The sequence below is a fragment of the Triturus cristatus genome, chromosome 9 (genome assembly GCF_964204655.1).
Source record: "Triturus cristatus chromosome 9, aTriCri1.1, whole genome shotgun sequence".
Taxonomy (NCBI): domain Eukaryota; kingdom Metazoa; phylum Chordata; class Amphibia; order Caudata; family Salamandridae; genus Triturus; species Triturus cristatus.
In genome coordinates this window covers 420,190,180-420,212,923 of record NC_140592.1, presented here as the reverse complement: position 1 = coordinate 420,212,923, position 22,744 = coordinate 420,190,180, and the positions used below count along the sequence as shown (strand labels likewise).

The window sequence follows — 22,744 nt, the reverse complement described above, 5'->3', positions numbered from 1 at the left end:
GCTTAATATGCTCTTGTCCACCTTCTAATGTTTTTTTTAATTTGCCTTGCAAAGCCAAAAGGCCAAGTTTTGTAGAGCTTTGTTTACTTTGATATCTCTTTTTTTTCTTTCTGTCATGTGTGTTTCTATCAGGTTGTGTGTTACGAGGTCAGACGTCGCAGAGCATTTGGAGGATAAAAGTTACAATACGTCAGTCAATGGAGAGAGGGCATGCTTTGCATTTTCATCCAGCACAAGTATTTATTTATTTACTTATTTAATGTGTTATGTAATTCAGCCGATCTGTATATTGTGATATGGAATCGGCACAAGGTGGCTGACTCACCACCTCACTTTTAGTAAACAGTATTACTGCAGCCTTCTTCCAACTCTCTATAGGAAAGGTTTTTATTAACAAAGGAATTGTAGCTCAAAGCACTGCAGATGTAATACCAGTCCTTGGATAAAGAACGGAGGAATTAAACCCTGCTTCCTGTAAGCATGAATGCAACCCTATTTTTTAGGGACCTCTCAGCGAGGCTGTTGTGACATAGGTAGTGAACTATGGAACCCTGGCCCTTTTGGCAAGTGTGATGGCCCTCATCTTTTTCAAACACTTAGGCCTTGTTCATTATTTTTTCATTCCTGACCCAATAGAATCACAACTGACTGCACATTCCTTCCACCATATATTAACATATGCCGAGGAAAATGTGGACTTACATAACTTTCCTTTTTCGTTTTTGTTGCCTAGCAGAATTTGTTTGTCTTGAACAGAAGATTTTTTTTCCTGGGGATCAATCAATCAATCAATCAATCAATCAAAGACATTTATAGAGCGCACTACCTACCCATAGGGTCTCAAGGCGCTTGGAGGGGGGGGGGTTTGGGTGCCGTTACTGCTCGAACAGCCAGGTCTTGAGCTTCTTCCTGAAGGAGAGGTGGTCTTGGGTAAGGCGCAGGTCGGCCGGGAGGTAGTTCCAGGTCTTGGCGGCCAGGTAGGAGAAGGACCTTCCTCCTGTTGTCGCTCTCCGGATGCGTGGGACGGCGGCGAGGGCGTGGCTGGCTGATCGGAGGTGGCGTTTGGGAGCGTAGAAGTTGATGCGGTTGTTGAGGTAGCTCGGGCCTTGATCGTGTAGGGCTTTGTGTGCGTGAGTGAGGAGCCGGAAGGTGATTCTTTTGTTGACGGGGAGCCAGTGCAGGTCTCTCAGGTGTCCGGAGATGTGGCTGTTTCGTGGGACATCGAGGATGAGTCTGGCTGAGGTGTTCTGGATCCGCTGGAGTTTCTTCTGGAGCTTGGCGGTGGTTCCGGCGTAGAGGGCGTTGCCGTAGTCCAGTCGGCTGGTGACGAGGGCCTATGTGACGGTCTTCCTGGTCTCCGTGGGGATCCACCAGAAGATCTTCCGAAGCATGCGCAGGATGTTGAAGCATGACGAGGAGACGGCGTTGACTTGCCTGGTCATGGAGAGGGAGGAGTCCAGGATGAAGCCCAGGTTGCGTGCGTGGTTCGTCGGTTTGGGTGCGGTGCCCAGGGCGGGGGGCCACCAGGAGTCGTCCCAGGCGGAGGGCGAGGAGCCCAGGATGAGGACCTCCGTCTTGTCTGAGTTCAGTTTCAGGCGGCTGGTTGTCATCCACTCGGCTACCTCTTTCATCCCTTCGTGCAGGTTGGCTCTGGCGGCGGCGGGGTCGTTGGTCAGGGAGAGGATCAGCTGGGTGTCGTCGGCGTAGGAGATTATGTTGAGGTTGTGTTGACGTGCGATGGCCGCGAGGGAGCACATGTAGACGTTGAAGAGGGTAGGGCTCAGCGAGGATCCTTGAGGGACGCCGCAGATGACTTCGGTTGCCTCTGACTTGTACGGTGGTAGGCGGACTCTCTGCGTTCTTCCGTCGAGGAAGGAGACTGAGGTTCTGTAGCGATCCGAACCCGTAAATTCGGTATCGTAGTACTGACACGAATTCGGTACCAATGAACCGCAAATGATCCATTGTATACATGACAGTGTTTTCGCTGCGCAACTAGCATGGATTCACTGGAAAATAGGGCATTCTGTCGTAAAAGTCATGGCATCCATTTTAGTTACGGCATCCATCTTGTTTCTTGCCCTCACATAGTCAATGAACGAACGATGACCCCGGCAGAGTCACCTTGTTAAGGACACGTAAGCTCGAGCCCGAGAAAGGCTGACGCTGCATGACTAGGCAGAATCAAGCTGCCTCCCTTGCCTAAGGCCAGTCCTGCTATACTGGTTCTCGGGTCCGTTATCCTGACTGAAAGGCCGAAGACGGTAGCCATGCCCGTTTATGATCCGTAAACACCTCTTATCCTACATTTCAATCCTTTGCACCTGGCACTGCTCCTTTCCTTCTGGGCTTTTACAATGGGGAGGTTACGATTTTTATGACGGGGAGGATCAAGTAGAGAATGAAGAACTGACAAGAGAGCCTGATCGAATACCGAAAACCTACAACTAGTCATTGTTTGATATTTATTTATTGTCTGTTTGGGATACCGGGTTAGGCATGAGAAATATTCGTGTAATTTTGCCCCAAGACATTTTTCTTGTATTTAAGAAACGACCCACTTAATGCAATTTGAACAGTCTCGTAGATTCTGCCTCTGTGTGGTTCCTATGACCTCTGTGTCCCTGCAGTAAATAAACCTTGGTCTTTGACGCCGCCATCGAGAAGCCCGTGTCTCTGTTTATTTGTGCACCGAGACAGGAGGAACTCAGGGGTCTTCGGGTGTTGTTTCCCTGACACCTCTGGACTCTTAAAAGTCCAGAACCTCAAATTGGCGCCCAACGTGGGGCGACGTCATTCGGTACCGGTCCAAAGCCTGAAAAGTTCGAGAAGTTTCGTGTGAAGATTCCGGAGGGAGGTACCCCGCTTCATCGATCCCTGCATGTCGTAAAAGTGGCCCGACGATCTCTTCCACGAGGGTTCCCGTTCCCAGACGGCTACAGAGGACCGCTGCCTTGACTGTCGCCCTGTCTTGGACCCGAGGTGCAGACCTTAGTACGGCGAGACGTAGACGGGTTCTCCTTGGTGACGTCTTCCACATTTCAGTTAAGTATGGGTTGTGCTCAGTCTGGTCATTTGGATACGTTTGTTTTGGATTTGTAGATTATCATTGGTTGCTCTTGTTAAGATAATCTTTGTATTTGGTATTGGTTCATTTTGGTAGGCCTAAGTTCTCTGCGCATTTTGGTTGGAATTTGTCTTTGTAGTCATGACTAGGGGCAACAATTGTTTCTTGTCCTTATTACGTTGCAACGGGGATTCACGGTTGGAGGATTCGTGTTCGGTTCCTCCGATTGGGACTCCTACATATGAGATCTACTGTAAACATGGTGTGGGTCCTATTACGTATAATGAAGTATGGGTCCGTTATACCAAGAAAGATGGTGTCCTTAGTTGGCCACCGCATGGTAGTTTCGAAACGGAAATACTAGATAATTTAGAAATGAAGTTGTTCAAGAAAAAAGCCCGGCCGGCAATGTTTGATTCTTTTCGCGTATGGCGCAAAGAAGCCAAACAGAGAGAAATTAGGAAAACGAAGAAAGAACAGAAAGAGAAAGGGTTGACCTTAATGGAGTCTGCTAGGCAGCTGCATGTCAACGAGACTGAAAAAGCAATAGAGATAGCGAATAGAAAACATAATTTGGCGATTGATAAATGTTACCCTGTACTGCCATCTTGTCCTGCTAAGCCGATGGAGGACCTTGAGAAGGATCCTTTGTTGTCTTACCTGTTAAGCTCACCTCCACCGTATGCACAGGGTATTACAGCACCACAGTTACTACCTGTTGTACAGCCAGCTGCTGGTCAGCCTGGAATAGGTGCTCCACTTCCTTTGAATCCAGCTCCTGTCTTTCCCGTGATCAATGATCCTACGGCACCCCCTCTTCCTGGGTCGCCTGTTCCGCCTTTGCCTATCGTTTCGCAAACTGCTTTACCTACTACTCCTACCCTTACTATATCATCCGCTCCAGCTGCTCTGTTCCCGAACCCTGTAAACATTCTGACTCCGCTTTCCGTTCGTCGGAAAATAACCGACTCTGTAACTAATATCTTAACTCCTCTCTACAGGTCTTTAATTGGGACCCCCGTTTCTGACTCTATACAGAGACGTAGCCAGCTTCCTGGTCCCGAGGAACGAGACACGTTAGATTCGACAGCTCTTAGGTGGATGTCGAAAGCTGCGAAGTATGATGCACGAAGAGTGTTAGACAAATTTATGCAATGGAATGAACCAACTCAACGTTATGTTTTTGACGTGATGTGTTCTCTTGTGCGTGAGGAATGGGAAGATGATGACTTAGATACAGTCCCCTCTGATTTAATAAATATTCAGCAGAAATTCGCCGCAGGAATGGTGATAGGTTCAGAAGTAGGGAGAGCGATAGAATTGATTTTAGCTTATAGGGATGAGTCCCCTTTTAGGGCGACGAGAGACCCTGATGGTACACCGATAACTAGAAAAAGACGAGGTCAGTATCCGATGAGGGAAGTTCCGCCCATATGGTGCGAAGCAGTTGCCGCTGATGGGGCTAATAATATTGTAGCTGCTCCAGCGCAATTCCAGAGAGTATGGATACACATCCCTTGGAAGCGAGCTGAAGTACTAGCGGTAAAACAAGCATTGCCAGACCCGCGTAAAAATCCTGCTGGTTATTATAAAGAATTAACGCAAACAGTTCAAGCATGTATCATGAATTTGGCAGACATTGAAATGCTATTTGGTAATGTAGTACCACAGCCTATATGGGCCAAGATTCGGCAAGAGAACCACCCAGTCGCCTTAGGAGGTGATTGGCCAGCTATCGTAGCGGCAGATGCACAGCAGGTTGGTGGAGCTAAACCTGAACCTCTGATTGCTGACTTACCTGGCAGAATAATTAATCTAATGAAAACGCTGATGCCAGCGTTACGGGTAAATTGGGATAAACTATCGGCATGCAAACAGAAAAAGGACGAAAGCGTCTCTGACTTCTTCACTAGATTTGAAGAGACCTTCGTAGATCACAGTGGGCAAGATATGAGTACTGAGGGAGGCCAGAGATTGTTTGTCGACAAGTTTGTGTTTAATTTATTACCTGAGCTTAGTAACAAGTTAAAGGATTCAGAAAGTGCATGGGCAGTGTCCACGACAGCACAGATACTCGCAACTGCTCAGTACTACGAGAATAGAGAGAAAGAAGAGAAGGAAAAATCAGAAAAGAAAACGAAAGATTTAAAAACCAAAGTTCTTTTGCAACAGGCATATCCGCCTCGTTCGAATCAGTCAGATTCACAGCAGCGACCCCAGTTTCAACAGCAGCCACAATTTCAGCAAGGGACGGCCCAAAGACTTAATTATAATTTTCCCCGACAACAGTTAGCATGGAATCAGTGTGCTTATTGTAAAAAGGAGGGTCATTATAAGAATGAGTGTCCAGTACTACACCCACAAACTAGTGGTATCCCAGCTCAGAGAGGTAATGTTGGGTTTATGCAAGCTCCTAGAGGTAGAGGGCGTGGTACGATGACACCACAGACTGATCGCCAAGCGAATTATTTCGATCAGCGAAATATACAACCTACGCAACCAGGTAGATCTCCACAGTATCATGTTGAAGATTACTATGATCATAATGAAGAGATTCAAAGAAGCGAACAATAGGACAGCCGCAGGCAGAGAGAGGGAGTAGTATCAGTTCCAGTTGATCAGAGTGGACCTTATGTCGCAGTAGTTACCTCAGACGTGGTCGAACCGTTTCTGTTGGATACTGGTGCGGCAAAAAGTTCAATTATGCATGCGAAACTCCCTGGCGCACCTTTGTCCGGCTTAACGAACACTTCAGTAGGTTTCTCAGGCGCCCCTGTTCACAATCCTGTGTCCAGTCCTTTATCTATCTCTGTTGGGCCATGCGAGCTAGAAGCACCCCTCATCCTAACAACCGGTTGTAATGAGAATCTGCTTGGTTTAGACCTGTTGAAACGCCTGCATGCGACACTGTACTGTTCTCCTTCGGGAGTACAGCTCACATTAGGCAAGAGAGTCATTTCTCCAATGTACATGTCGATGGATAAGCTCCCATCGGAGCTGCGTTCTCTCCCTGATACTCTTTGGGCAACTGGTCCTAACGATGTAGGCCTCTTGGAAATTCCCCCTTATGTGGTGAGTCTAAAAGCGAATGTTAAATTTCCACGAATCCCACAGTATCGGATTTCAAATGAAGGTGAACAAGCACTCTTGCTGATTGTGAAAGACTTGATACAGAAAGATGTGATAGAGGAAACGAGAGGAAATGTCTGCAATAGTCCTGTTTTGCCGATCTTGAAACGCACTGATCCTTCCAAACCTCCAATCTACAGATTTGTGATTGACCTCAGAGAGGTTAACAAAATAGTGATTCCACAGTTTCCTGTGGTACCAGATATCACTGCATTACTGACGTTGATTCCTGCCTCAGCTTCATGGTTTACAGTGATTGACTTGAAAAATGCATTTTTCAGCATTCCCATAGCCGAGGAAAGTAGAGACATTTTCGGTTTCTCCTTAGGAGGTCGTAGTTTCAGATTCAAACGCGCTCCACAAGGTTATTGTGAAAGCCCTTCAATTTATAGCCAAGCATTAAAGAGTCAATTAGATGCCCTTGTACTTCCTCATGGTGTTGCTCTGATCCAATACGTAGACGATCTTTTACTAGCCGCTGATGACAAGGAAACTTGCAAAGCAGCTACAATTTCTTTGTTGCGTCATTTGTCAGACTTACATCACAAGGTGTCACCTTCTAAACTGCAATATTGTTGCCAAGAAGTGACCTACTTAGGTCATCTTTTGTCAAAGGAGGGAAGAAGGTTGACCCCAGAGAGAATTAAAGCAATTTCGCAGATGACTGTACCAAGCACACAAAGAGAAGTGCGTGCGTTTTTGGGTATTACGTCATACTGTAGGCAATGGATCCCAAATTTTTCTCTCATGGCAAAACCATTGGTAGCCCTGACTGGAAAAGGTGTTCCGAGCCCTTTGCCATGGTCTGATGAATGTCAACAGAGCTTCTCTGATTTACGTGATGCGTTGTGTTCAGCGCCTGTGTTGGGTACCCCTGACTACAGTAAGCCGTTTACTCTATATGTCCATGAAAGAGAAGGCTGTGCATTGAGTGTATTAACGCAACAATTTGGCGACAAACAGCGGCCTTGTGCATATTTCTCATTCACATTAGATCCGGTAGCCAGAGCATTGCCAAGTTGTTTGAGAGCTACAGCAGCAACTGCAGTGTCTATTCGACAGTCTGCTGGACTAGTCATGAACAACATGTTAATAGTCATGGTTCCACATGCTGTGGATACACTCATGAATCGAACGAAAACTCAGCACCTCACCAGTGCTAGATTATCAGGCTATGAGCTGACGCTTTTGGCAAGTCACATTCAGATCAAGCGATGTAACATATTGAATCCAGCAACACTGTTGCCGACTACTCAGGAGTCGAGTGATTCAGAGCCCCATGATTGTTGTTTCAGAACTGAGGAAGAGACAAAAGGTAGAATTGATTTAAAAGATACTCCGTTATCAGACCCAGACGGCACGTTATATGTCGATGGGTCGTGCTTCAAATTACAGAATGGTGATGTGACGGCCGCGTATGCAGTTACGACTTTGAGTACGATTGTTGAGACTGCAAGAGTGAGTCAGAATATTGCCCAAGCAGCAGAATTAATTGCATTGACAAGAGCGTGTGTTTTAGCTGAGGGAAAGTGAGTGAATGTGTTTACTGATAGCCAGTACGCCTTCGGTGTTGCACACAATTTTGGGCGTCTCTGGAGAGAAAGAGGTTTTCTCACGTCACATGGAACTAAGATCCAACATGGACAGTTAGTCAGCGATGTATTGGAATCCCTGACCCTACCGAATGAAGTTGCGATTGTGAAGTGCAGTGCACATCGAAAGATCACGGATGATGTTGGCCGAGGGAATGCGTTTGCTGATGAGGTCGCTAAAGAAACGGCCAAGAACATGTTGAGTCGAATGTACGTTGCAACGTCTGCAAGATGGATTGCTGAATCAGGAATGTGTGAGAATACGATTGATAGTGTGAAAGCAATCCAGAATGAGGCAACTGAAAATGAGAAGAATGAATGGAAGGAGAAAACGGGTAAAATGGATTCGAGTGGATGTTGGATTGATCTGTCTGAACAGCAGCGTTGGATGTTACCTGATGCGTATGTGCTCGCAGTAGTCACGATGGCGCATGGAGCGGCGCACATCAGTTCGAAAGGGATTTGTAAACTGTTAGCTCCAGTATGGAAGAACGATGGAATTACTAAGTGTGCGGAAAGAGTGGTGAAAAATTGCATGGTATGCCTGATGCATAATCCTGGCAAGGGAACCCCAACCCCAACTGGTCATTTTGCTCCCCCTTCTTGTCCCTTTGAAGTGATTCAGTTGGATTATATCCACATGGACAGGTGTAACAATCTTAAGTATGTCCTAGTGGTAGTATGTGCCTTTTCAAGATGGATTGAGGCATCCCCATTAAAGGATAACACTGCCATGTCCACTGCCAAAATCCTCCTCAAAGAATACTTCCCTAGGTATGGTATGCCACGGATTGTTTGGTCGGACAACGGAAGTGAGTTTGTAGGGAAAGTTATGAAGAGTGTATGTGCAGGTCTAGGAATTGTACAAAAATTCCACAGTGCGAATCACCCACAGTCAGCGGGTTTGGTTGAAGGGTACAATGGCACTCTGAAGCTGAAACTTGTGAAAATTCAAGCTTCCACTGGTCTATCTTGGCCAGACGCACTGCCTTTAGCTTTACTGTCCACCAGAGCGACTGTACACTCTCTAGTAGGGCTTAGTCCATATCAGATTGTGTTCGGCCGCCCTGCTAATGTTTGGGGAGTCCCTAGGCCAAAGGAATTTAAACAAATTGAATACCTAATGTTGATTGATTACCTTCATGATCTGACTGCTGAACTGAGCCTTATTCATCAACAGGTATTCGAATCCTTGCCTAAACCGCCGGAGAGTCCAGGCCATACGTTGAAACCCGGTGACCAGGTTGTGGTGCGGAACTTTGAACGTACCCGAAACCTTCAGCCAAGATTCATGGGCCCGTTCCAGGTCCTCCTCGTAACCAGAACTGCAGTACGCCTAGCTGGCAGGAAAAATTAGGTGCACGCCAGCCACACGAAGCGTGTCCCTCTTCCACTCCCTTATGACAACTGGGTTAGACAGGGAATTGGTGTATCCGAGACAGAACCTGTTCCTAGGCACATCCCTTTCAGTGATGCAGAGTACCTAACGGACCACCCACGAACAGAGACACAGAACTTTGACACCTCAGCAGAAACCACTCCCTTGAATCCTGAACCGAGTATTGCACAAAGTGAACACTTGTCACCTGTGGAGTCGAACATTTCTGCACCTGTGGATCAGCTCTTCCAAGACCAAACAAGACCTGGAAAGTACAGATACAATCTACGATCTCATGTGATGAACTGATGACATTGCATTATTACATTTCTGTTTGAAAACTGTAAAACTGTTTTGATCGCATTGCATCCCGTACAGTCAGGAAGTTTGCTTTTATTTTTTTACTATCCTCTTACCTTGCCGTCTGGGTTACCGTAGGGTCGTAACGTGTGCCTTGTTTTAATTTACAGGGAATCAGACAATAGGTCGGTTTCTTCTGTTTGTCTTGGGAACTCCCAGGATAAACAGAGGTAAGTTTTTAACAGGTACAAACCATCCGTTGCGAACGGTTGTAGAAGATGGAGCTTCCTGAATTACGACGGGTTAAAGTCATAAATGTGCACAAGACAAAATTATATGACATTTTGTATAGTAAATGTTTCCTAATCCAATGTGCCCTGACACTTCTGATTGTTTTTATAACTCTGGTAGGCGGAATTATTTTTGGTATTCAATTGATCTTTGCACCTATTACGTCTACAGTATCTCCCCATATTTCTGTTTCCCCGACTATTGGTACTATTCATTCTTTCCACCCTTTTCCTGCCCACGAGCAAGCTCGACGCTCAGAGTTTATAAATAACACTTTCATTCAACTCTTGCACCAACATCAACTAGTAGTCAACACAACAAACTGCTGGGTATGTGGCCTGATACCACATACCATGGACAAGGGCATCCCTTATTTGGTTCTGCCTTTTAGTTATAATGGATCATTCTGGGCATTTCAGACCATGTTCGCCTATGCTCTAGAGACCTACCCTCCACGACCTCCGCGTTCCACCCGGTATAACTCTGCTAATAGAGCCTTGGTAAAAGGAATCACTGACATGGTGAGAGATGTCAATAATACTCCGTACATTCCCAAGGATGAGTTGCGAGTTTACATGGGGTGGAACATTACAGAATATGGCATTACTTTGGGCGAGAACAAACGTAAGAGCTCGACTCCGATCTGGGTCGTACCTCACCAAGGTCAGGTCTGTTTGCAAGGGAATGGGAGGAATCCGAAAGCTCGACTAGGGAAGAGTGACTGTATTGAAACATACGTGTTCCCGTCACAATCTTCCCCTGCATTCTTAGCCGCTAAGGGTACCTATTTTGTTTGTCAAGACAGAGCATATACATGGCTTCCCGCTGACTTCTCAGGCTCATGTTATATCGCTCAACTGTTACCTCCGACATACACTGCTGCACCGGACTTTCACAAAACGACATACACTGCTGCACCGGACTTTCACAAAACGAGAGTTGTGAGAGGTGTATTCAGTAAAGAAGATACTGCTGGCCAGGAGGCAGGAGACTTTTTCAAGGGTTTCCTCCCATTCTGGGGGCCTATGGCCAACAGTAGAAACCTGCGTCAACTAACACGAGTAGTTGAATCCACCATTACCGAAACTACAGGTGCCCTTAGTAATCTGACAGCTGAACTTCAAGCGGATCGCCTCATGACGTTACAGAACCGTATGGTTCTTGATGTGTTACTTGCAGATCGAGGTGGGGTATGCAAGATGATCCAATCAAGTTGCTGCGTTTTTATCCCAGATAATGCACCAACAGTATACAAGGCCATCTCTAAGTTACATAAAATTTCCGACCCCATTCACGTAGAGGAAGGTGACTGGTCACTAATGGGATGGTTCTGGAATCTGTTATCTGCATGGGGGTGAAAGGTTCTAATGGTCATTGGTGTTACGTTAGTATTTTTATTTTCGTGCTGTCTCATTATTCAGTGTGGCCCTGCCTTATGTAGCGTTTGTGTTTCATCATGCGTAAGAAGACCACCTGTTTTCAGAGATGCACCACGAGATAGAGTAATGCTACAACAACATATCAGTGACCTAATGAACATAGAAATGGACTGTGACATAGAGTGAATTATTGCCTATGTAAGGGCAAAAGGACGGTCTGAGGTTCTGTAGCGATCCGAACCCGTAAATTCGGTATCGTAGTACTGACACGAATTCGGTACCAATGAACCGCAAATGATCCATTGTATACATGACAGTGTTTTCGCTGCGCAACTAGCATGGATTCACTGGAAAATAGGGCATTCTTTCGTAAAAGTCATGGCATCCATTTTAGTTACGGCATCCATCTTGTTTCTTGCCCTCACATAGTCAATGAACGAACGATGACCCCGGCAGAGTCACCTTGTTAAGGACACGTAAGCTCGAGCCCGAGAAAGGCTGACGCTGCATGACTAGGCAGAATCAAGCTGCCTCCCTTGCCTAAGGCCAGTCCTGCTATACTGGTTCTCGGGTCCGTTATCCTGACTGAAAGGCCGAAGACGGTAGCCATGCCCGTTTATGATCCGTAAACACCTCTTATCCTACATTTCAATCCTTTGCACCTGGCACTGCTCCTTTCCTTCTGGGCTTTTACAATGGGGAGGTTATGATTTTTATGACGGGGAGGATCAAGTAGAGAATGAAGAACTGACAAGAGAGCCTGATCGAATACCGAAAACCTACAACTAGTCATTGTTTGATATTTATTTATTGTCTGTTTGGGATACCGGGTTAGGCATGAGAAATTTTCGTGTAATGTTGCCCCAAGACATTTTTCTTGTATTTAAGAAACGACCCACTTAATGCAATTTGAACAGTCTCGTAGATTCTGCCTCTGTGTGGTTCCTATGACTTCTGTGTCCCTGCAGTAAATAAACCTTGGTCTTTGACGCCGCCATCGAGAAGCCCGTGTCTCTGTTTATTTGTGCACCGAGACAGGAGGAACTCAGGGGTCTTCGGGTGTTGTTTCCCTGACACCTCTGGACTCTTAAAAGTCCAGAACCTCAAGACGATCCATTCCAGTGCCTTCTCCTGGATTCCGACGTTGCCGAGGCGCTGCACTAGGGTGCGGTGGCAGACCGTGTCGAAAGCTGCGGAGAGGTCTAGGAGGATGAGGGCCGCTGTCTCTCCGTTGTCCATCAGGGCTCGGATGTCGTCGGTGGCGGCGATGAGGGCGGTCTCGGTGCTGAGGTTGGCTCGGAAGCCGGACTGTGAGGGGTCGAGGGATCCGTTCGTCTCGAGGAAGGCGGCCAGCTGCTTGTTGACGGTCTTCTCGATGACTTTGGCTGGAAACGGGAGTAGCGAGATGGGGCGGTAATTCTTGAGTTCGGTGGGGTCTGCTGTGGGTTTCTTGAGTAGAGCGCTGAGTTCGGCGTGCTTCCAGCTCTCGGGGAAGGTGGCGGTGTCGAAGGAGGTGTTGATGATGTCCCGCAGGTGGGGTGCGATGACAGCGTCGGCTTTGTTGAAGACGTGGTGAGGGCAGGGGTCGGTTGGAGATCCGGAGTGGACGGAGTTCATCATGCGGATGGTGTCTTCGGTGCTGATCGGAGTCCAGGCTCGGAGGGTGGTGGTGGGCGGCGTTGCTGTGGTCGTGGCGTGGGTCGGTTGAGTGCTGAAGCTGTTGTGTATGTCCGTGATCTTGTTGTGGAAGTAGGAGGCGAGGGAGTTGCAGAGGTCTTGCGAAGGGGTGATGTCGTTGTTTCCGGCGTTGGGGTTGGAGAGCTCTTTCACGATGTTGAAGAGTTCCTTGCAGTTGTGTGCGTTGTTGTCCAGTCGGTTCTTGAAAGCCGTTTTCTTGGTGGCGCGGATCAGTTGGTGGTGCTTCGGGGTGGCGAGCTTGAGGGTGGTCCTGTTGTCCGGTGTGGGTTCCTTTCTCCAGAGTTTCTCGAGGGCTCGGCAGTTCTTCTTGGAGCTCTTGAGTTCGTCGGTAAACCATGGGGCTTTCTTGCTGCCGGGTCTGCTGGGCGGGGTCCTCAAAGGGGCGAGTACGTCTGCGCAGTTGCTGATCCACTTCGTGAGGTTGTCGGCGGCCTGGCTGGGGTTCACTAAGCTGGCCGGAGGGTGCTGGCTCAGGGAGGCGGCGAGCTGGTCGGCGGTGATCTTGTTCCAGCTTCTACGGGCGACCTGTTGCTGGTGGTGGTGGATCATCGTCCTTTCGAAGGTGAAGTGGACACAGCTGTGGTCCGTCCAGTGGAGTTCTGTGGCGTGGTTGAAAGCGATGTCTTTGCTGGATGAGAAGATGGCGTCGAGTGTGTGTCCGGCGAGGTGGGTGGGGGTGCTCACCAGTTGCTTGAGTCCAAGGTTGGCGAGGTTGTCGAGCAGGGTGCTGGTGTTGTGGTCGTTGTTGTTCTCCAGGTGGAAGTTGAGGTCCCCCAGGAGGATGTAGTCAGCGGAGGGGAGGGCGTGCGGGCTGATGAATTCGGCGATGTCCTCGCTGAATTGAGTGCGTGGCCCCGGGGGTCGGTAGATCAGGGTGCCTCTGAGGGTGGTAATCGGGTCGGTGTGGATCTGGAAATGCAGGTGTTCGGCGGTGGTTAGGGTGTTGTCGGTGCTGGTCGTGACACAGATGGTGTTCCTGTGGATGATGGCGATGCCTCCTCCCACCTGGTTGGCGGTGCGGTCCCTCCGGGTGATCTTGTAGCCCTCTGGGATGGCGATGGCGATGTCGGGCGCTGAGGAGGCGTTCATCCAGGTCTCCGTGAGGAAGGCGACGTCAGGGGCTGTGGTGTCTAGGAGGTTCCAGAGTTCGATGGCGTGTCTGTGGACGGAGCGGGTGTTGAGCAGGATGCACTTGAGGTGGTTGCTGCTGGTGTTCGGCTTGGCGGGTGCTGGTGCGGGGCAGGTCCGGATGCAGGTGAACTTGCAGGCGAGGCAGCTGAAGGGTCCGTGGGTGCGTCTCGGGGTGGCTTGGTGGCATCCCGGGGTTCGGCCGGTGTTGAGTGCGTTGAGGGTGGCGGCGTCGTACGTCTGGCGGGTCGGTCGGGGTCCCCGCGGGCCAGGGGTCCTGGCACTGGGCACGATCCAGGCGCGGACGTGCGTAGACGGGCTTACCTTTGGCGCGCCTTCGGCGCACAATCGGCGCACCCGCTGCGCGTGACCGCTGCGCGTTCGCACGGTCGCCATATATGGCGAAGTGCGCGGGGGGGCGGAGCAGCTGGGAGGCGGGAGCGGGGAGGGTACACAAAAAAAGGGGCGGGGCAAGCGGTGATGGCGGGAAGCGGGAAGCGGGGAGCGGGGAGGGATGAGACGGGGACGTCAAAAACGGAGGCAAAACAGGCACAAATGGGGGAATAAAACAATTCAACAGAACAGCTTACAAGTCAATACAAATCAATACAAATCGAGTGACAACAACAGAGACAGGTACACAGGCCAGGAAGCTAGCACAGACCACGCCGCTCGGTGGCAGGGGGCGTGGTCACGCGGCGGAGCCGGGGCAGCGAGGCACAAGGCGGGGAGGCACACGCAGCAGCTGGTGGCCGTGCGGCGCGGGGGTGTCCTAGAACTAGGTCACACTCACCTGCGTCGCACGGTCGCCATATATGGCCAAGTGCGCGGGGGGCGGAGCAGCTGGGAGGCGGGAGCGGGGAGGGTACACAAAGAAAGGGGCGGGGCTAGCGGTGATGGCGGGAAGCGGGGAGCGGGGAGGGATGAGACGGGGACGGCAAAAACGGAGGCAAAACAGGCACAAATGGGGGAATAAAACAATTTGTGAGAAAAATAGAGTATGCAGTTCCTCAGGCACAAAGGGAGAGAGAGAGTGTCAGGAAGAGACTGTGTAAGGAGGAAGGGGAATTCCTCTAGTCGGAACTAGGGTCCTCACACACCCAGCAAGCTAGGTGTCATGCTTCATCATATGGACCTGCTCCTCGTCGGGACGGCGCTGCAATCCCCGACGGGCACCCTTAAAGGGGCTCTTTGGCGGAGATCTTTAGTTCCTGGCCGTATGATGTGGTGTGTGTGAGGGGCCTAGTGGTGTAGGTGTGGATGTATGTGAGTGATTAAAACAAGTTGGATAGTCCACAAACAGGACTTTATTTAGGAAAGGCTATCCACTTGATTAAAAACAGGAAACAGAGTGGCAGCTGACTGACGTTAGGGTTCAGCTAAGCTATGCTCTTCTGTGATGGTCAACATGTTTCATGCCTAGTGGTCTAGTGATCCATGGCAATTCTTCAGGACCTAGTTATCAATTAACTATCCACACACTGTGGGGAGTACAATAGTTACCTGCCACGTGTATAATGGGACAATGGTCTCACCATATGCAATGGGGGAAACCTATGTGGGTGTATATCCCTGCTTCTGTCCGTATTCGTTGCGCCCCCCGTAACACCAGACTTCTGGTGTAGTCAATGTTGTTACCGGGACAGGCCGTTTAACCTACCCTTGCGCCACACGAACCGGGAATAAAACAATTCAACAGAACAGCTTACAAGTCAATACAAATCAATACAAATCGAGTGACAACAACAGAGACAGGTACACATGCCAGGAAGCTAGCACAGACCACGCCGCTCGGTGGCAGGGGGCGTGGTCACGCGGCAGAGCCGGGACAGCGAGGCACAAGGCGGGGAGGCACACGCAGCAGCTGGTGGCCGTGCGGCGCGGGGGTGTCCTAGAACTAGGATCTGTTTGATAAGGTTTCCTAACATAACTCTCATGGGGCTCTAATTATATAATTCAATTTTTTTTAATGGATGTTTTCAGAAGTGCTTCCGGCTTCATGCATATTTATTTAGTTACTGTCACTCATGCTGCCACAGCAAACATATTTCTATGGTGACACTCTGTCAGGTTGCTTCACTCATTTTTTAATGTGTATCTTTTCAAGCAAAAAAAAAAAACATGAATAAATAAAAAGTATTTTTCTTGTTTTTGTATCACAAATAACCTGAAAGTTACTAAGCAGGGAATTTAAATTAGGAATAAATGCAATCCAGTACTCATGATACAAGAAGTAATGTATGGCTTTAAATTATGTAATGATTCAAAACCAAATTCTATCATTTCTGAAAGAACACACAAAGTACTGAATAATGTTGTGATTTTAGTCTACCTTCTCTTAGTGGGTAAAGGTCAACCTGGTACAACAGCAGTGGATGATATTATGGATAAAAGAATTCTAAATGTTATGTGTTTGCTTTCCATGATTTTATAGAAATCCAGAATTAGTTATCATAACAGATTGTGCATGTAAAGAGATGCTGCTCTAATCAGTGCATGCCAGTGCATCATAGTTTAAAAAAATTAATCAAGGGGATTTGCACACTCATTTAAAATCATGACTAAATAATTTGACAGTAGATTCCATCAAAATACGTGCATGAATTGATATGACCTAAAGACAATTATTCTTCAATTCTGGACAGATTATGGTGTCCATAGTATAATAGGAGAACTATTCACAGATAGAAATACCTGGGAATAAAATCACAAAATCCCCTCTCATTCTGTATATAAAAACTATCTGGACAAACAATGGAATTATCTATTTAAACTAAGCAAAATTTCCCCGACCCTGTACATGAATGATAATTATTGTTGCTTGTTTTTTTAGTTCTGAATGGTAATCCCAAAGCTTTCACCAAAATAATCCAATTTGAAAATGTATTTGGCTACTATTCAAGGCAAATGTAATAGTGGGCAATGGTGAATAAATATGGACATTTGCTCTATAAAAAATATTTTTTTAAACTTTAATTATGCAATTATGGTTTATCGACTATTTGTAAAGGGTAAATATAGATTACCTTCTCTCTTTGAATGAGAAAGCAGTCAATGTAATCTCTTGGGTTGTTGGGATCCAGGGTTTTCTGGTTCTGTTCTACTCTTTCTACAATGAAGTCTTCCAGATACTTAAAAAGCTCAAACATTCTCTTGTGAGGTCCAGGTAGGTGATCCATTATCCTTGGATACATCTCATACAACTGTAAAGAGAAATTCAAAGCAAAAATAAGCCACATCAGGCCTTTATTCATTAATTAGCTTTAGTGGTCAACAATATTTTAAGAAATAGTGATGCTGCTCAAGAAAACCTCCAAATTTTAATTTCACTTTACATTGGAATTTGGATTAAGTAGTTGTTATAAGTGTAATTACTGGGATTGAAAGGAAACATCAGCTTCTATAGACCACTTGCTTCGGAAATAACATTGGATCAGGACTGGAGAAATAAAATGTCATCAATAGTTTGTGTTTGCAATATCAATTTCTCAATCGGTGTTGTGGTATTTGCTGACATTACATAATTTTGAAAAACTAAGGCATAGAATGACCAAGATTTTGCAATGGGGTGGTGTCTCTTTTTTGATACAGCACTGACGCAAGATTAATTTTTGTATATATTAAGCCATGCAAAGCCTCATTTGCATGACTTTGTGTTGCTTTGTAACAAAAGACATCAATGCAATGCAGCTCATAGTGCTGCCTTGCATTATCCTGTGTCAGGTAGGCAATATATGGGTGGAGCTCCCCTGCATTTACCCATACGTTTAGATGCAAGCCCATATTTTCTAACAAATTGTAAACATGGGTTTGCTCCAATATGCTGTACCTACCCGAAGGGATTTCTCCTCATAACTTCCTCTTCGCAAGTGTGTTGCATTATGAAGCACACTTACAAAGTGGAATAAGCCTCAAAGGATACCTTTTGTGCGGGAAGGTATCCCTTGAGTGTGCTTGCATTGGCAATAGGCAGCCACAAGGGCGACAGCGCTAGGAGAGAGCAAAACTTTGTAAATATGGCACAGTTCTGCGCTCTCTCATTCACACAATGCAGTGCAGCAGTCTGACTTGCTGTGCTGCATTGCAAGAACGTTTACTAAATCTGGGTTTAGGAAACATCAATGGCAGTTACTAAACTTTAAAGGAGGTGTAGAGTAAATATTTTTTAGAAATATATTTTATACATGGCATTATTTTGAATCAAATTGTTCCACCCAAACAATTCCAAGTTGATACTTGTCATAAGATATGCTTAGACTCTACATGGAAGGATCAGGAATAGCAAGACAAAAATTATACAAATCTCACAATCAGAATATCATACACCAGAGATGCATAGGTCTTACAGCCATGCACAATAATTCTACATAGAGATCGCAGGATCAAATGGCAGATGGATTACAGCAATATAGATTACATTGAAAAAGCTCAATGTGTATGAAAATCCCACTACATATGTCCTGAAGTAGCAGCTTAACTACCATAGCAGTAAGTGCACTCTTGAACCAAGGAACCAAAATGAGCAGTATGTGCCTCTAATTAATTATGCATCAAATACCATCTTTCAGTATATTATGGAAAGGCAGTAATTTTGTCTGCAATGTTAGCATGTCTTTAAATATAGAGACATTTCACAATTTTCATTTTGGTAACTACATTGTTACCATAGAAAGCTTTTTTTCATTTTCATAAAAACCTATAACCTATATGTGTGTCACAAAATTACAGATTTGCACTTCTTCATGCAAAAATATAGCATGTCCCCTAATTTCAGTTTGTGATTTTCATCAAGCAATTACATATATTACTTTCACACAGTAACAATGAAACAAGGATTGGACTCTGGTATTCTAGGTTTAAGGAGAATTCGACCATACTGGTCACAATATGACAAGAATACAGTACTAGTTTGTCAAAGATAGAATGCTATTTATGAAAGGCAGAGAAAGGTGTGATGTGAGTTCATTTACTGGGTGCAATAAATTGAATTATTATTTGGGGTGGATTTCTATCCACCTCAAGGAATATTCACTACCCTTGTCTGGGTGAATAATCAACGTCATTGAATTAATCTGTTGTCAACCCCCTAGTAGTCATACCACAGACCAGAGAGGCTTAGCTCAAGGTAATGTGTAAAGTATTTATGCAGAACAAAAAAAGAGTTATAAATTAGAAATCCCAAAAAATATAAATCCCAAACAAAAATAGATAAGTAGAGTCAAATATAAGAAGTAAAATTGCACCGAAATCCAGTAAGGGGGACAGAGTTTTAAGTAGGAATAGTGGCAAGCAGCAGAAAACGCCAATAAGAGTCGATGATCACAGTAGACCGGAGCCTAAGAGGAATTTGACAATGACTGCAATGAAGCATATCAGATACATGAAGCAGGTTTGTCCTGTTCAAAGATTTTACTTAATTAGACACTGACTGTGAAGAAGTACATCAGATACATAAAGCAGGTTTGTACTAGATAAAGATTTTGCCATCTCACTTTAGTTCCTCAAGTTCCAATCCACCACAGGTGTAAACTTCTGAAGTCCTGAGAACTTATGGGGAGGCACTTGGAGTTTCACAAGGTGTCAGACAGAGGCCAACAGTAGGGTCCAGACCTGGTCCAGTTGCCCTAAACAACTGGGCAGTTGCAGGAATGGTCCTTAAACCTGTTTTATTCCTATATCTTGAGCAGGAGGTCAGCCTTACAAATCTTGTAGTCCACTTCTCTGTCCTTGATACATGACAGAGCAGGTCAAGTCTTTCATGTCTTTTCTCAGATTGCAGACAGCAAGTTCATTCCTCCAGTCAGGTCCAGGGTTCTTCTGTAATGGGTGCCTGGAAATGCAACACTTATGCCAGGTGTGAGCTAGTGGGTGGAACTGACCCCTGTACACACGTTAACCAATGGGGTAAAAGTTCTATGCCCAACCAAACCTACTCTGGGCATTTTTAGAGTGGTGAAATTCTTCAGCCAAACTAAAATTGGACTGTGAAGGCTAGTTGTGTGTGTGTGGGAGTGTACTATAGAGTCCTCCCACATCTATCACTAAACTCAAGTTTTGGGCAGTCACTGTTCCACAATAAACCAAGAGACAGACGTTTGGTAGAACAAAGTAGGGTTTTCCAACGATCAGACCATGGATATACAAGTATTGTTTTGGTACCTTGTTTCCCTTCTGTTCAATAATGCCCCCAGTGTCATATGTAACACTCAGAGACAACGTCTAGTCTAATAGAAGTAGGATTATCAGCAGCCATACAATGGCTAAATAAGAACGGTTTTGGCATCGTGTTTCCATTCATTTCCAGTGTGCCAAACAGGGTTCGACATTCAAGCAAGATTCAACACTGTAATGTGAAAAATGATGTTCACAGTCCCACACTACCCATTCTGTCTGGCTCAGATGAGTTGATCCAGCGCAAGACTGGGAAATGGGGACAACATATACCGATGTTCTCCCTGCGACGCAGACCCGTCGTCACATACACTCATTCATACACGCATTCATTGGTGGGGCCCATAACACCAACTCACACACGTCACCATTCACGAGTCTACACACACAGGAGGGATGAGTAATTCAAGCACTGAACATGTGGGGGAACACCTTATAATCTATAGGGAGGAAAGAGTCAGTTTACATTATATACATTAGTTTTGTCGCCTATAGATCCCTATTCGCAAAAATCTAGGCACTCCACCCACTTGGTCGGCGGACCAATCAGTTGGATTGGTTGATGGTGATTTAGAACCAGCTAAAACACATTTTAAGAATCTGAATCCTTCTCTAAATGAAAAACCACAAACTCATATTTTCTTGGTAATTAATTTTGTTTATCTAAATATTCATAATGATTTATATATGCATTTGTCTCGTCAAAGTTTAGAATTTCTATATCAATTTAAATAAATCGCAGAACATCATATTTACCTAATCTGGCTATTCGGAGTCCTCTAATTCATTGGCTCTGCATAACCGAGTTTGTGGTAAATTGTCCAAATAAAACAGGCCAAGGCTCAAAGTCCAAAGTCCTCTGCTCAGCACGCTACAGTCCCAAATTTATCAAAGGACCAGAAATCGTGCAAGCATCTATCATAGCCTGTAGGGTTTTGAAAGGTTGCAGTCATCAAACGGTCAAGCAGCATCTGGACCATCAAGAAAAAGGCGTCACGACCACCCCCCTTCCCATTCCACTATGCTTTTATAATACAAAACCCAGGTTAACATGATACAATTTAAGCCAAGAACAGTGGTGATTGGATGGTTGGGATCGTCCGATTCATATTCCCAGATTCTGAGTACAGTTCGAGGGGCGAGGTCACTAGTCGACTCTTGTATCGGCTTGTTCCATTTTACTGTAAGGTTGATTGTTCCCTTATCTTGGCACACCTCCCAGTCCATATCCTGGACTGGGAACATGATGAGCAAAGGTCACCAAGAAGTTCATGCTGTTGTCCATACATGAGCACTTGACTCTGCGCCTCACGAGACAGTGACCACTTCTTCGTGCAAAGTCAGTGGCCATTTTGGATGAGGCCCAGATGTCAACTTAAGCAAAACAAACACAAAAGAATAATTAATATATGGAAATAATGATTCTAATGTTAACCCCTTTCTAATCCCTTTATGTGTTTGTATTTATCTAGCGTATAGCGACATTTAAAGCCATTATATTAACCTTTTCGATTTAATCAGGAACGCAAACATCATAAAAGCAACACATATCATGCGATATTCTATCACCACATATACTAATCATTAAAATGTGTACAGATTTTAGTTATAAGAGTTATTAAGCCATGCAAATAGCAAATCCCGTGTGTAGTTCAAGAATTAATAATGTTGATTAGTATACATGCAACACTCATTAAATAATATTATAGTTAATAGTTTATATAATTAGTATTTTCATGCACGAATAGAGGAGGTATACAAAATGTTGCACTACCTGCTCCATCAATCCCCCCTTTGGTGATTATATCACCACAATACCTACAATTTTGTAAAATTTATTTAAAAAAAAAAAAATGAATTCAAGAAATATTACTTCACATTTCTGTTTCACCTATTTCTTCTTCTCTTCCTCTTCTATACATACTATCTTTCATTTCTTCTATTTCTACTTCTTAAAATTCTCTTTCTCATCTTTTATTCTCTCTCTTTTTCAAAGCTTCTCTTTTTACATTTTTCTGTATTTTCTTTCTTTTGCAACATAAACTTCCTAATCTTAAAATTAATACTAGAAAAACCACACAAGTTAATGGAAATAGAATCTTACCTATAAATGTACTTCCTATTTTTAATAGGAAATCTTTAATAGAAGATAATTTCTTTCCAATCTTTTCCTGTAGATCTTGACTTTCATCAGGAAGGTAAGTACAACAATGTTGAACTTTCAGCATTCCACAGACTCCACCCTCTTTTGCCAAAATGATGCAAGCGCAAGTCGATTTTGCATTACACTCTCACATTGCGCCCCTTCCCGCTGCCACTAGAGGAGAAAGCATTATCTCTTCTCTGATTCCCAGGACAACACTAGATTACAAGGGGGAAACTCTGCTATCGCTCCCTGCCGCTACAGGGCTGGTCAGAGGAGAACCTACAGTATGAGCCAGCATGTATTGCGTAAGAGGACCCCATATTTCTCTTGGTCTCGAAGTGCAGGGCAATGTCTCCGCATAGATTGTAAGTTGGTCCTGACAATACACTAGATCCTCCAGCCATTCCTTAAATTTAGGGGCTCGTCCTCTACCCCATCTGCAAGCCACCCTGTGCTTCGCCAACA

At 45.6% G+C, this 22,744-nt stretch overlaps 1 protein-coding gene across 1 annotated transcript in view; it reads right to left on the bottom strand.

Annotated features, from left to right (window-relative positions):
• The window catches only part of LOC146798080 (cytochrome P450 2C11-like), a 764,894-nt gene that overhangs the window by 354,054 nt on the left and 388,096 nt on the right, over positions 1-22,744 (bottom strand). Inside the window, exon 4 of the mRNA XM_085625295.1 lies at positions 16,989-17,165. Within this exon, the coding sequence (XP_085481421.1) occupies positions 16,989-17,165 (177 nt within the window). The remainder of the gene's footprint in view (positions 1-16,988; positions 17,166-22,744) is intronic.